At 44.0% G+C, this 16,285-nt stretch overlaps 1 protein-coding gene across 1 annotated transcript in view; it reads left to right on the top strand.

The window, feature by feature from the left end:
• LOC126109546 (translation initiation factor IF-2) overlaps positions 1–16,285 on the top strand; it is a 719,414-nt gene that overhangs the window by 594,419 nt on the left and 108,710 nt on the right. Inside the window, exon 3 of the mRNA XM_049914562.1 lies at positions 15,866–16,027. Coding sequence (XP_049770519.1) covers positions 15,866–16,027 — 162 coding nt within the window. The remainder of the gene's footprint in view (positions 1–15,865; positions 16,028–16,285) is intronic.

The raw sequence follows: 16,285 nt of genomic DNA, 5'->3' as shown, positions 1-16,285 counted from the left end.
CGCCTTCCGCATCCGCCTTCCGCCCCCCACGCACATCCTCTATGACCTCATCCCCTTCCCCCACCTTCTCCTTTTCCTTGAACACATCCGCACACTATATATTGTCCGCCGCCTTGATCCCCCTCACCCCCTGGTGTCTCCATTCCTCTCCACTCCCAACCAGTTGTCGCGCCTTTACCATTGTGTCCCTCCCTCTCTCCATCTCCACACCCTCCATCTCCTTTCCCAACACAACTTCCACCGTCTACCCCTCCCGGATGATGAGCTTCGCCCTGACATCTACCCTTCCTACAAACTCTAACCCCCTCTCCCTGCTCCTCAGGGCTCCCTCTCCTCCCCCTCCCTCCTTCTGAGCGGATTTCCCCTCCTACTCCCCCTCCATCTCTTGTGCCTCCTTTCAGTGTCTCTGTGCTCCCTCCTGCCCTGTCTTCCCTCTTCCTCTCCCGCCCCATGTATCTCCTGCCTCTTCGTGAACCCACGGTTGCCCCTCCTCTCTTCATCCCGCCACTTCCCCAGCTGCCCCATGCTCTCCCCTCCTTTTCCATCCTCTCTGACCTTTCCCTCGGCAGGTCCCACCTGGTAGTTTTATTCTTCGTCGTGTGTGCTCCAAGTGGGTTTTAAGTGTGTTGTTTCGGAGTGTTTTTAATACTGTGGCCAACTTTCAACCTGTGCATGCGCATCCAGTGTCTTCTCTGTGTTTTAAGAATCGCCAACTGTGTTTTTTAACTTTCTGGTGACTTTTTTAACTGTCCCCAATGAACGTCTACATGTCAGTGTATTTTTACCTCCATTTTCTCCCCTTACTCTGTTTTATGTTCCCCTTTTTTATCACCTTATGTATGTATTATTTTATTCTTGTTTTAGTTGTCGTGTCACTCGGCTGAAGAGCGGCGGATTGTGCTGCTGACAGCCCTCCCCTGCCCATATGGGGCAGGGGAATGAAATCCCAATAAAGAAAAAAAAACTGATCTGCTTTGTGACTATAAACGTCATATTAAAGCAACTTAATTCTACGACTTATTGCTGCTCTATCTAACCCATTGAATGAAAAGTTCGGTATAAAATATCCAGACACAGACGCTGCTGCAAAAAGTGTTGTGTAGAGACCGATCACTAAATTTAGACCAACAGCTTGAGTCGCTAACGCCAAGCGTGACCGCGGAAAGGATAGTTCGTTCGCAGGAAAATACTGAACGTGTTCACGAGACTGTGGTAAGAAGTCCACAGAAATCAACCAGACTTCTATCCATCCAGCTAAACATCAGTCGAACGTCATGCCAGGACATGCTGAAGCTGTTCCATATGCGAGCCAGCAAAGTGAGAGTAACGGAAGCATTAAAACCTACGGATTACGCGCAAGGACAACACTGTTGCGAATGGTTACTCACGCTTGTCGCCGATGGTTAAAGGGATCCAAATCTTCACTTCATCTCAGACGAAGCATGGTTTCGCCTTAGTGGGTAGGTGAACTAGCAAAACACACGCTACTGCTGGACAGACAATCCGAGGGAACGCTTCCAAATGCCTCTTCATGATCTGGTAGCAGGCGTGTGGTGTGCAGTTTCAGGACAACGGATTGTGGGCCTTATTTTCTTTAACACCGTGAACGCTCAAGTACGTGTGACTGAAGAGTTGCAACCGTTCACAGCACGAAAGTATGCGTTTTTCCAGCAAGATGGCGCTACGCCAAATGCTTCACGGTTTTCAGTCTTATACGTCCATGAAGCTTTATTTGTGGGGTACTTCAAAAGGCAAAGTCTACAGTAACAACACGCATACAGTTGAAAACAAACATTCGCACTGCGATTGCGGAAATCACACCAAATGAACTGGCCAAAACTTTCCAGAATATGTTGAAACATGCTGAGTTGTGTGCCGAAGTTCATTAATATCGAGCGAAGTGACGTAGCGCTTAGGACACTGGACTCGCATTCGGGAGGACGACTGTTTAAACCAGCGTTTGGTCATCCAGATTTAGGTTTTCCGTGATTTCCCTAAATGGCTCCAGGCAAACGGCGAGATGGTTCCATCGAAAGGGCACGGCCGATTTCCTGTCAGAGCTTGTGCTCCGTCTCTAATGACGTCGATATCGACGGGACGTTAAATACAATATTCCTTTCTTTCTTCCTTCCTTTTCGACATTTATGGTGAATATTTTCAGGACTTCCTGTGAACTGTTGACCTATTGAATGTTTAGTACGTTGTTTTCCATAATAATAATAATAATAATAATAATAATAATAATAATTTACTGCCCTATATCATGTACTTACAATAAACGATTGAACTGTCTATATATTGTTTACAAGACATAGGGTCTCTTTTATTTTGGCCACCCAGTAGCTACAGTCAATCGTGAGAAACAGAGAAAATGACATATATGTTAAATCGTGACATTAATGTTGCAACATGGACGGGACCGAACATTCCTTGTCCGTGAATAAATGACGCAATTAGATAATCGTTAAATAAGCAGAAAGTATGGGTCCATGGTTCGTCAAGCATGCTTAAAAACTTTTTTCTTTTAAATATGTAGGAACCCTCGGGGAACATCCGCCCAATGTAATGCGACATAAGACCAATAATGGGCCACAGCACCCAGTCAGAAATTAAAAATTAAAACCTGTAGTGAATCCAGGCCGGACGGCATTAGGGAGAACTTACAGTTACACAAAACATCTAGTGTTACCATCCATCTAGAGCGCCTAAAAATTAATGACAATGCCGCAAGAATCGACAAGAACCCACTTAGTAATAAAAACCGCATAAAGACCGTACCTGATGCATAAAACTGACACACGATGAATACAGCAGACCACCATGCATGGAAATGCAGGCGGCAAGTGGCCAGCTATGAGCGGAAAGCCTCGGCGATGGCGGAAATCTGGTCTGCAGTGGAGCAGTATGACTACACAAGGTCCCATGGCGTGGTCACATTCGTAGACGAAAAGCATTAGCATCCTGTCCCGACTAACATAACAATTACAGGTGACAACCACGAGCAGAAAATAGTGCTATATGTCGTACACTATTTAAGCATCTACTCAGAATAATACTGGAAAAAAACATTATCAGTGTATAAAAATAGCCGGCCGGAGTGGCCGAGCGGTTCTAGGCGCTACAGTCTGGAACAGCGCGACCGCTACGGTCGCAGGTTCGAATCCTTCCTCGGGCATGGATGTGTGTGATGCCCTTAGGTTAGTTAGGTTTAAGTAGTTCTAAGTTCTAGGGGACTGATGACCTCAGAAGTTAAGTCCCATAGTAATCAGAGCCATTTGAACCATTTTTGTATAAAAATTTAAATTATTATTTGAAGGGTGCTTACCTGAGCATGCTGTAAGAGCAAGTGATAAGTAAAAATAGCATATTACCGATCATTTTAGTGGACACCAGTAACACACAACTTAAGTAGTGCAGACCTGATTAAACACTTAGTTATAAAGTCTTTGTATACCGAAATCCGCACCATAAGCGATAAGGTAAGGTATACTGAAGCAATACAAATACAGTGTATTGGTCTAATACCACAGAAACCATCAAGCACAGGTGTAGATAGACATAATTGACATTTTCGTTTAACATGTCTTATCCAGAATGTTACAGTGACGTAGTTCCAGTTGTCCGTTCATTGTCACCTCGGCAAACAGCTTAATGGATCTCATAACTTTCACTTCCTCAAGTGTGATAAATGTGTTCCTATTTTCTCGATATAACATGGACAAGTTAGAGCTAGGAAGGAAGATAGTGTCATCCAGTTGCATAAATACACTGCTGATGTCGTATCATCTTAAAATTCTTGAAAATTTCGGTGATAACTCCCAGCAAAGGATAAAAAGCAGACGATCTACAAATATCCTTTGATGGTGTCCCCGGTGGTCCGAAATGAAGAACACGACATACTTGTTGCCCAAGAGGAGAACACGTGAAGTGCCATAACCCGATTTGCCAGAAACTTCACTGAGTGGAAGAAGAGCCAAAATGAGCGAATGCGCGTCTTTGCTTACCCGCAGACACTCGACCGTTTCTGAGAAAAGCGACGGTAAAGTTTTCTTACCTTTTGGGGAATAAACAGTCAAACCAAAACGGTCCGCAGTGGCTAGGGTCGTGGCTTCATTATTTCGTACCCTGCTTCCAAAACCTGATTATTATTTTTATTGTTTTCATTTATCTACCCCTGTCCGTAGGAGATTACTACACGAATGTATTCCGAAGTACATTGAAATACCGTTGACCTTATTCGTCTGCTAACTGTATGTCTGGTGAATAAATTTAAAAAATGTAAGTCAGCGTAAAAATTATTTGAAATTGTTGTTGGAGAAATTCCTACTGTGTATCTTGATTGATAATCAATTGGTAAATCCAGTTTACGGAAATATAATCCGTTTCACGTGGTTTTTCCGTGAAATTATCATCAACGTTTGAAATCTTCAGCAGTGAGAACGCTGTTGCTTTCCCGAGCGAGATTCGCGTGAAGAAATGTCGTCGTGGCAAACATACCGGTACCTTCACACTGTCCTCGTGGTTTTTGGACTTTCTATGTTTTGAATGTTTGTACGATTGGTGGCCACAAGGAAATACCAAATCTGCCTGAAGAATAAACGTAAGAATAAAATATAAGAATTAAGAACTGAACGAGAACTAAATATAAGAACATGAAAATTTGAAAAGATTGTTACCGCTGAAAATACCATACACACACATATATCATATAATAAAGGTATGGCACTTCTTGTGAAACTAGTTGCAATTTTACAATTATTATAAAGCCCTTGTATCCCCTGCATTGATACAAAAAAAAAACATTCGTTTAAGGACCTTCTATGGACGTGGGTATATAAATGAAAAAATGCAATAAATTGGGTTTCGAAAACGGGATGCAAAACTGAAAATCAGCGACGCTGGTCACTGAGCTACCCTTTGGGTTCAGCTTCTTTTTTTTTTTTTTTTGTCATCAGCCTACTGACTGGTTTGATGCGGCCCGCCACGAATTCCTTTCCTGTGCTAACCTCTTCATCTCAGAGTAGCACTTGCAAACTACGTCCTCAATTATTTGCTTGACGTATTCCAATCTCTGTCTTCCTCTACAGTTTTTGCCCTCTACAGCTCTCTCTAGTACCATGGAAGTCATTCCCTCATGTCTTAGCAGATGTCCTATCATCCTGTCTCTTCTCCTTATCAGTGTTTCCCACATATTCCTTTCCTCTTCGATTCTGCGTAGAACCTCCTCATTCCTTACCTTATCAGTCCACCTAATTTTCAACATTCGTCTATAGCACCACATCTCAAATGCTTCGATTATCTTCTGTTCCGGTTTTCCCACAGTCCATGTTTCACTACTATACAATGCTGTACTCCAGACGCACATCCTGAGAAATTTCTTCCTCAAATTAAGGCCGGTATTTGATATTAGTAGACTTCTCTTGGCCAGAAATGCTTTTTTTGCCATAGCGAGTATGCTTTTGATGTCCTCCTTGCTCCTTCCGTCATTGGTTATTTTACTGCCTAGGTAGCAGAATTCCTTAACTTCATTGACTTCGTGACCATCAATCCTGATGTTAAGTTTCTCGTTGTTCTCATTTGTACTACTTCTCATTACCTTCGTCTTTCTCCGATTTACTCTCAAACCATATTGTGTACTCATTAGACTGTTCATTCCGTTCAGCAGATCATTTAATTCTTCTTCACTTTCACTCAGGATAACAATGTCATCAGCGAATAGTATCACTGATATCCTTTCACCTTGTATTTTAATTCCACTCCTGAACCTTTCTTTTATTTCCATCATTGCTTCCTCGATGTACAGATTGAAGAGTAGGGGCGAAAGGCTACAGCCTTGTCTTACACCCTTCTTAATACGAGCACATCGTTCTTGATCATCCACTCTTATTATTCCCTCTTGGTTGTTGTACATATTGTATACGACCCGTCTCTCCCTATAGCTTTCCCCTACTTTTTTCAGAATCTCGAACAGCTTGCACCATTTTATATTGTCGAACGCTTTTTCCAGGTCGACAAATCCTATGAAAGTGTCTTGATTTTTCTTTAGCCTTGCTTCCATTATTAGCCGTAACGTCAGAATTGTCTCTCTCGTCCCTTTACTTTTCCTAAAGCCACACGTGTTCGCTAATGCTGAGCCTTCTTTCAGTAAGCGTAATTTCTGGAAAATCAGGTCATGGCACTTGCTGTGTTCTTCTTATCAGTGTAACAATTCTGTTTAAGGACAGCCTTAAGATGGTCCACTTCCTGTTCACATTTTCCACGTCGTGAACGTCATAGATTCTCTTCACCATAGCCTCCAAGACCCCTGTACGTTAGTGTGGTGGATGACAGCCCGTCACATGAAAATAATGATGAATATGCGTAGGGATGTAGCCTTTCGCCCCTACTCTTCAATCTGTACATCGAAAAAGCAATAATGGATATAAAAGAAAGTTTCAGGAGTGGAATAAATACTCAAGGTGAAAGGATATCAACGATACGATTCGCTGATGACATTGCTATCCTGGGTGAGTGAAAGTGAAGAAGAATTACATGGCCTGCTGAATGCAATGAACAACCTAATGAGTAAAAAATATGGATTTAGAGTAAATCGAAGAAAGACGAAACTAATGAGAAGTATCAGAAATAAGAACAGCGATAAATTAAGCATCAGGCTTGATGGTCATGAAGTAGATGAAGTTAAGGAATTCTGCTATCTAGCCAGTAAAATAACCAGTGACGGGCGGAACAAGGACATGAAAAGAAGACTAGCGATAGCATAAAGGGCATTCCTGGCCAAGAGAAGTCTACCCGTATCAAACATAGGTCTTAATTTGAGGAGAATGTACGTCTGGAGTACAGCATATTATGGTAGTGAAACGTGGTCTGAGGGAAAACCGGAATAGAAGAGAAGCGAAGCATTTGAGATGTGGTGCTACAGCCGAATGCTGAAAATTATGAGGACTAATAAGGTAAGGAATGAGGAGATTCTGTGCAGAATCGGAGAGGAAAGGAATATGTGGAAAACACTGATAAGAAGAAGGGACAGGATGATATGACATCTGTTAAGAAATGAGGGAATGACTTCTACGGTACTAGAGGGAGCTGCAGAGGGCAAAAACTGTAGAGGAAGACAGAGATTGGATTACGTCAAGCAAATAATTGAGGACGTAGGTTGCAAGTGCTACTCTGAGATGAAGAGGTTAGCACAGGAGAGGAATTCGTGGCAGGCCGCATCAAACCAGTCAAAAGACCGATGACCAAAAAAGCGTATGTTTGCGACGTGAACTATACTCCAAAGTCGCATCGTCATTTCTGTGAACCAAAACGTCAAGAAAAGGAAGTCTGTCAACCTTTTCAGCTTCCGTCGTAAATTTGATACTAGGATGGAGACGATTAAAATGATCTAATGAGCAAACCACTTTGCATCAGTGTACTCACCTGAAGTTGGCGGCTAGTTGATCCGTTGAAACATTGTGTCAAAGTGACATCATTATCTGGTTTCACAGCCAACGAAAGTATCATCAGTCTACATAATCTCGGCCTTGTGGATTGTTTCCAAAATATGTTTTCACTCTGCAGCGGAGTGTGCACTGATTCGAAACTTGCTGAAATATTAAGGTTGTACCAGAACGCGATGTTACCTTTTGTATTTCTTTGGCATACACTCTACCGACTGCCTGCGATAAACACAGTTTCTGCCAGCAAGATTCAAATGTGTGCACAGTCCAGTGCGGAGTGAAAATTCGTTTTGGAAACAGTTTTTATTCCCTGTCTCTGATCTCTAATTAGTTTTCTAAAAATCTCTCGGATTGCGTATATTGCTCGTTCCAGTTACAGAATGAATAACATAGCGGTAAAATAAAACCGTGTCTCACGCGTTTCCTAACTATTGCCTTCCTTCTATAAAATCGCCGGCTGGAGTGGCCGCGCGGTTCTGGCGCTGCAGTCTGGAACCGCGAGACCGCTACGGTCGCAGGTTCGAATCCTGCCTCGGGCATGGATGTGTGTGATGTCCTTAGGTTAGTTAGGTTTAACTAGTTCTAAGTTCTAGGGGACTAATGACCTCAGTAGTTGAGTCCCATAGTGCTCAGAGCCATTTGAACCATTTTTTTCTATAAAATCTTCTCGGTTTACGAGCCGCATCACTTCGAATAAACACTCGAGCTTTCGATAGCTGTCTCCGCCATCGTCATCAGAAGTTTAAATCACTGACTGCTGGGGTGGTGCATTGTTCGTAGAATACTCCACAGACCCTAAACGTGTCTTTACCAGTTGGAAAGTATCACTGGGCTAAGGCTCTAGTTGCGTTGGGTTGTTTTGGGGAAGGAGATCAGACAGCGAGGTCATCGGTCACACTGGATTAGGGTGGGACGGGGAAGGAAGTCGGCCGTGCCCTTTGAAAGGAACCATCTCGGCATTTGCCTGGAGCGATTTAGGGAAATCACGGAAAGCCTAAATCAGGATCGCCGGACGTTGGATTGAACTGTCGTCCTCCCGAATGCGAGTCCGGTGTTTAACCACTGCGCCACCTCGCTCGGTAAAGGCCCTAGTCAAGCTGTTTTGCCACTGGCATGCCATGAGTATGCTTTCTCAATGTGCAAGTCGTCCATGTGTATGTAAAGGAGCTGTGCACACGGAAATTAAAGGAAATGGTTGGCCCTAACACATCGAAAGTAGTTGTGTCCTAACGAAACTTTTATAGCTACCACGTAGTGATGGTAACTATGAGCTACCGTAATGAAACAAGGGTTACAAAACACGTATTAAAGTGTCCCAATTTGAGGCTCTTTCATAGTAAGTCAGTAGATTACACTAAAAAATCAATTTATTGACAGTCAATAAGTTTATGTTCAAAAATACACTCCTGGAAATTGAATTCATTGTCCCAGGAAGGGGAAACTTTATTGACACATTCCTGGGGTCAGATACATCACATGATCACACTGACAGAACCACAGGCACATAGACACAGACAACAGAGCATGCACAATGTCGGCACTAGTACAGTGTATATCCACCTTTCGCAGCAATGCAGGCTGCTATTCTCCCATGGAGACGATCGTACAGATGCTGGATGTAGTCCTGTGGAACGGCTTGCCATGCCATTTCCACCTGGCGCCTCAGTTGGACCAGCGTTCGTGCTGGACGTGCAGACTGCGTGAGACGACGCTTCGTCCTGTCCCAAACATGCTCAATGGGGGACAGATCCGGAGATCTTGCTGGCCAGGGTGGTTGACTTACACCTTCTAGAGCACGTTGGGTGGCACGGGATACATGCGGACGTGCATTGTCCTGTTGGAACAGCAAGTTCCCTTGCCGGTCTAGGAATGGTAGAACGATGGGTTCGATGACGGTTTGGATGTACCGTGCACTATTCAGTGTCCCCTCGACGATCACCAGTGGTGTACGGCCAGTGTAGGAGATCGCTCCCCACACCATGATGCCGGGTGTTGGCCCTGTGTGCCTCGGTCGTATGCAGTCCTGATTGTGGCGCTCACCTGCACGGCGCCAAACACGCATACGACCATCATTGGCACCAAGGCAGAAGCGACTCTCATCGCTGAAGACGACACGTCTCCATTCGTCCCTCCATTCACGCCTGTCGCGACACCACTGGAGGCGGGCTGCACGATGTTGGGGCGTGAGCGGAAGACGGCCTAACGGTGTGCGGGACCGTAGCCCAGCTTCATGGAGACGGTTGCGAATGGTCCTCGCCGATACCCCAGGAGCAACAGTGTCCCTAATTTGCTGGGAAGTGGCGGTGCGGTCCCCTACGGCACTGCGTAGGATCCTACGGTCTTGGCGTGCATCCGTGCGTCGCTGCGGTCCGGTCCCAGGTCGACGGGCACGTGCACCTTCCGCCGACCACTGGCGACAACATCGATGTACTGTGGAGACCTCACGCCCCACGTGTTGAGCAATTCGGCGGTACGTCCACCCGGCCTCCCGCATGCCCACTATACGCCCTCGCTCAAAGTCCGTCAACTGCACATACGGTTCACGTCCACGCTGTCGCGGCATGCTACCAGTGTTAAAGACTGCGATGGAGCTCCGTATGCCACGGCAAACTGGCTGACACTGACGGCGGCGGTGCACAAATGCTGCGCAGCTAGCGCCATTCGACGGCCAACACCGCGGTTCCTGGTGTGTCCGCTGTGCCGTGCGTGTGATCATTGCTTGTACAGCCCTCTCGCAGTGTCCGGAGCAAGTATGGTGGGTCTGACACACCGGTGTCAATGTGTTCTTTTTTCCATTTCCAGGAATGTATTTACAGACCTCTAGTTAGAGACAATCGTTAGATTTACTCCTGGTATACAATACTTTTTTTACATTTAACTTATTAAATAATGTAATGTCACATTGTTCACTCATATCTATCAGTCACTGCACATACTATACACACATTGTTTCATAACACTTCATCACTGCCTACAAACACACACACACACACACACACACACACACACACACACACACACACACACACACACACACACACTGGTGATCTCTGGGCCATTTTCTATACCGCAACTTCCCATTTTCTCAAAAAGAATATTGCCCTCCCTCCAGGGATCCCCATTTGAATTCCTGAAGCATCTCTCTTATACTTACGTGTTGTTAGAACCTCCGCCGGTCGGGGTGGCCTAGCGGTTCTAGGCGCTACAGTCTGGTAGTTCCAAGTTCTAGGGGACTGATGACCTCAGAAGTTAAGTCCCATAGTACTCAGAGCCATTTTTTTGTTAGAACCTCCCGGTAACAAATTTAGCAGACCGCCTCTGAATTTCTTCCATGTCTTTCTTCAGTTCGATCTGGTACTTATCACAAACACTTGAGCAGTACTGAACAATCGGTCGCACCAGCATCCTATATGCGGTCTGCTTTTACAGGTGAACCACTCTCTCCTAAAACTCACCTTCGCCTACCACAGTCCTCAGATGCTCGTTCCGTTTCATATCGCTTTGCAACGTTTCGTCCAGATATTTAATCGACGTGGCTGTGTCGAGCAGGACTCTAGTAATACTGCGACCGAACATTACAGCATTTTTTCGCTACTCCTCCGCATTAACTTATATTGTTCTATATGTAGATCCAGCTACCATTCATCACACTAACTAGAAATTTTGTCTGAGTCATCTTCTATCCCCCTACAGTCATTCAGTGGAGACTCCTCCTCACACACCACAGCATCATCAGCAAACAGCCGCGTATTGCTGTCCACCCAGTCCGCCAAATCATTAATGTATGTACACTTCCCTGGAGCACTCCTTACAATAGCGGTGTCCCTGTCGAACACTCACCGTCGACGACAACATACTCGGTTCTTTTACTCAAAGCGTCACATACAGGGCTATTACAAATGATTGAAGCGATTTCATAAATTCACTGTAGCTCCATTCATTGACATATGGTCACGACACACTTCAGATACGTAGAGAAACTCATAAAGTTTTGTTCGGCTGAAGCCGCACTTCAGGTTTCTGCCGTCAGAGCACTCGAGAGCGCAGTGAGACAGAATAGCGACAGGAGCCGAGAAAGCGTATGTCGTGCTTGAAATGCACTCACATCAGTCAGTCATGACAGTGCAACGACACTTCAGGACGAAGTTCAACAAAGATCCACCAACTGCTAACTCCATTCGGCGATGGTATGCGCAGTTTAAAGCTTCTGGATGCCTCTGTAAGGGGAAATCAACGGGTCGGCCTGCAGTGAGCGAAGAAACGGTTGAACGCGTGCGGGCAAGTTTCACGCGTAGCCCGCGGAAAATTGGCTCATGTTACAACTGGAGACCGACAGCGCCGACTTCATCATTCAACAGGATGGTGCTCCACCGCACTTCCATCACGATGTTCGGCATTTCTTAAACAGGAGATTGGAAAACCGATGGATCGGTCGTGGTGGAGATCATGATCAGCAATTCATGTCATGGCCTCCACGCTCTCCCTACTTAACCCCATGCGATTTCTTACTGTGGGGTTATGTGAAAGATTCAGTGTTTAAACCTCCTCTACACGGAAACGTGCCAGAACTGCGAGCTCGCATCAACGATGCTTTCGAACTCATTGATGGGGACATGCTGCGCCGAGTGTGGGAGGAACTTGATTATCGGCTTGATGTCTGCCGAATCACTAAAGGGGTACATATCGAACATTTGTGAATGCTTAAAAAAACTTTTTCAGTTTTTGTATGTGTGTGCAAAGCATTTTGAAAATATCTCAAATAATAAAGTTATTGTAGAGCTGTGAAATCGCTTCAATCATTTGTAATAACCCTGTATCTCGGAGTATATTCATTATGCTAGTACCTTCGTTAATAGTCAAAAGCTTTCCGGAAATCTAGAAATATGGAATCTGCCTGTCGCTCTTCAGGTCCCTTAAAAAAAAAAAAAAAAAAAAGAATCGTCTGCGTTTTGTATTTCAATCGAGTAGCAGCAGGCGTCCATTCATCTTTTATTTATTTTTTAGTAAAAGTGTGCAGTACAATCTTTGCACACACTTTTCTTCCCTTCAGAACATTCTCCAACGCCTGATTTAGGGACGGCACTCCATCGCGATTTGAGAGAGCGCGGCCGCACGTCCTCTACTTAAGCCGCCCGCTCGCTCACAACTGAATGGTCGCAGGCACGTCTTCCAGTTGAAGCTGCCACCAGAGTTTGTAATGCTTTTTTTTATAAACTAATTTGTGCCTGAATTTATTCTGAGAAGCCCAGTAGTGTGTGTAAATGCCGTAAATGTGATTCAAGAAGTACTTGAAGTGAAGCGCAGCTGGACAGCAAGAAAGTCTTTAGCGCTCAATCCCCGCAACGATAGTAGTTGTGAATCTTTGAGTATGGACTCAAAAAGAAGACAATTTATTCGTTAAAAAAAAAAAGACTCTTAATCTGTATCTTGTGGAAAGAGGACGTGTTGCTAGGCCGTCGCTCAGAACGTATTGTTACATTTAATGAAAATTGATATTTTAGTGATAAAACCGAGTAAAGTGTGTGTAAAGAGCTGCCAAACATTTGTGTATACAAATTTTCTGGGAGTGAAGAACAGAAATATCTTGTGTTTGGAAAAGGAGGTCAATTTCAGTGTCGTCGCCGTCTATCAATCGACAGAGTTGTATGAAAAGCTACGAAAACTTGGGCTCAAAGCTATCCGCAATACGGCCAAGTAACTAACAGAGTCGTATTTTAAACCTTAAAGAACAATAACTTCCTCCAAATTGTAATACGCCACCAACTGGTGCAGAAGCTGATCATTCGAGGAGGCAGCCACAAAAATTCAGGTACCAGTTACGACCTTGTAACGTGTCGGGCTGAATCGTTGTATTAGTGCCTCTTAAAGTTCACGTCACAACCGGATGTAGTGAAACATTTCCTCACCCAGTAGGTAGTGAGCGGTGTTCCTGACCTACCTCGCTTTGCTTATTCAATATTCTCTTCTCGGTAACTGCGTCCGTCTCACCTAAATCACACTGCAATTAAGATGCCAGGATCCTACATTATGATTGCCAAAAAGTCAAGATCGTATTCACTGTTGAACACTTATGACAATCACAGTGCGATTTATTTGATATCACTCACACACAATATTCATGTGACCAGGCCTCTTACACTTAATAATCGTCACATAAGGTAGGTCAGAACTTTCCAGTCTTTAACAATGTTCCCAATACGAGTTAAATGTTCAAAGCCGAATACAATTACACTTTTTTGGTACCGACCGGAAACGTTAACCGACTTGCCGCACTTTTGCTCCATGAGAATCTGACCGAGAACTAACTGAGAACTGCAACAGCTCGGACCTTATATCAACGAGTGCTTGAATATTTGACTATTTATGTTAATATATTATAGTTTATAATTTCCCAGGGTTAAAATGATCCTTTCTAATTGGTTTTGAAGTAAACTATAGAGTTTTGTTAATTAAATAACATGAGTGAGCTGTATCAATTTAAATACGCAGAACTAACTTATGCATCCGCAGTGGGAATTCCTCACTTATAAAATATGGCAGCCCTCTTGAACAATAATTTTTACTTATTCAAATTTACTTAATTCTTAATTAATGCACTTACGAAGTTGAGACTGGACTCATTTTACGTAGAAAAATAAAGGTAGCAAGAGTATCAAAACAGATCTCGGAATTATTCAGTAGTTCGGTCACAATTGGCACTGAAAGTCATACAGGCTACAGATTTTAAGTCTTAATATCTATTTAACTAATAGACTTTAAGTTAATTTAAACACTTTGCTGGAATCAGTAAAATTTAGGCTTTCTTTTGGATGCAGTCTTATAGCTGAATTCGATCTATTACCTCACTCGAATTATAGTTAATATGTATTGCACAATATACGTCATTGTTCATAACTTTTAATAGGATGCACTTCCAATAAAACTAGCTCATTACTTTCAGAATAGTCATTAGAATGTACTGAAATAATAGATTTTACTAGGGAAATTTTATTTAAACTATTTCTGAATTCTGTGCTATAAGGCTGAAGGCCACAGAATCTGTAGTCGGAATCTGAGTGGTGAAAATAAAGAAAAATAAATAAAAATTCATTGCTTAACTAAGTTACTGAAGGGGTGTAAAACCAAAACAGGATAGCAGTGGGCAACCCTGCTTCGTTACAACCTGTGGTGTGCGTACTGTAAGACCTTCAGCACACACACCATCAGATTATTTGACTTGTCGCTCTAACGAAGTAGGCGAGTGTCAGAAGTATGTCTCGTGGTCTTATTGTGGCGTGTTTATCTTCTGCCGTTAGGTCAGACGATAGAAATGCCACTTGCACGCTTAGAGTAGTAGACTGACGGTGACCAACTTTAAACAGAACTTGATTAACTTTCACACACATTTATTAAAATAATAACAAGCATAAAAATTACTTAACTTGGTTCTGGATGCTATTTACAATTGACAATCTGAAGTTTCTTTGGTATTGGTACGTTAATCTTATAATCACGTATATCTCTAATACTTGACGAAAGTGTCTATACATTTATCTTCATGGCTATGTACAGGAATGTGGATATCTTATTAGGTGCAGACTGAAACTTGACTATAGACTGGTACAGACAAATGTAGAACTCGTACAGACTGTTGCAGGCAAATGCAGACTGACTTTATTGGAGGTCTGTACACTTGTTATAATACCTCGAGCGTTCAGGTATCACTGCGTGAGTGTGATCTGTGAGGAGAAAGGGTTCTACATTAGCAGCAATCTCATTGGCTGCGTTACATATTAATACGCGGATGGGCGGAAGCAGAATTTGGTCCGTCTCTATGGCAGTGCCATCTCGTAGTGTGAAGAGGGACAAGCGCTGCGCCTGCGCTGTTGTGCTTAGCGGGGGGCGCTCTAATGGGAAAGTTGTGTATGCGCTGACTACGTGGAACTATGTACACAACACAACCTAAAGTAAAAATCTCAATCAAAAATCAACCTCTCTCTCTCTCCAAACACATATATAAATATTGATATTATTAAGATAAGTCATTTTATACGTTAGTGCGCTCACTGTACGTCAGGAATAAAATGAGTCTCAATACATTTTGGACGTACGATGTACCTGTTACACATTACTCGTTACTTGTTACTTTCATTACCCGTTACTTTCGTTAACCGTTACTTTCGTTAAACGTTACTTTCGTTGAACGTTACTTTCGTTAACCGTTACTTTCGTTAACCGTTACTTTCGTTAACCGTTACTTTCGTTACCCGTTACTTTCGTTACCCGTTAGTTTCGTTACCCGTTAGTTTCGTTAATCGTTAGTTTCGTTAATCGTTACTTTCGTTACTGAACGGCATTGCTGATGTAGCCATTAAACATAAATTCCTGGACGGTGTGTGTACGACAGGTGCAGTGGACTGAATGCTTGTGTCTTTGTGTGTTGGCAGCGGTGCGGCTGGGCGAGCAGTGCTACTACCTGGCGACGTGCACGTACACGGACGCGCACGCCGAGTGCAAGCAGATCGCCCACAACGCCATCTGCCAGTGCAAGCCCGGCTACCACGTGGTCGCGCGCCAGCGGCCCACCAAGAAGGTCTTCTGCTCCGAAGGTGAGTCGCCCCGCCACAGCAGGTAGGTCCGAAGCGCGGGTCAGCAGCCTGCCTCTGCTGCCGTCTCGCGCTCCTCGTGACAGCGAAGAGGGGAGATCAGAACGTGAGGTGCAGCGTGATTTGTCAGACACCGTATTTGGGGGAAGGGGGGGATGATGTGTCGACTGCATCCCTGTTACGTTTTATTGAAAGTGGTACCGAAAGCCGACATCCGGTTAAGGGGGGTAGAACGTCAAACGGGCAGACTTGGAGCAGGAG

The sequence above is a fragment of the Schistocerca cancellata genome, chromosome 12 (genome assembly GCF_023864275.1).
Source record: "Schistocerca cancellata isolate TAMUIC-IGC-003103 chromosome 12, iqSchCanc2.1, whole genome shotgun sequence".
Lineage (NCBI taxonomy): Eukaryota > Metazoa > Arthropoda > Insecta > Orthoptera > Acrididae > Schistocerca > Schistocerca cancellata.
The sequence above is the reverse complement of the archived record's forward strand: the minus strand, read 5'-3'. Positions and strand labels throughout refer to the sequence as shown.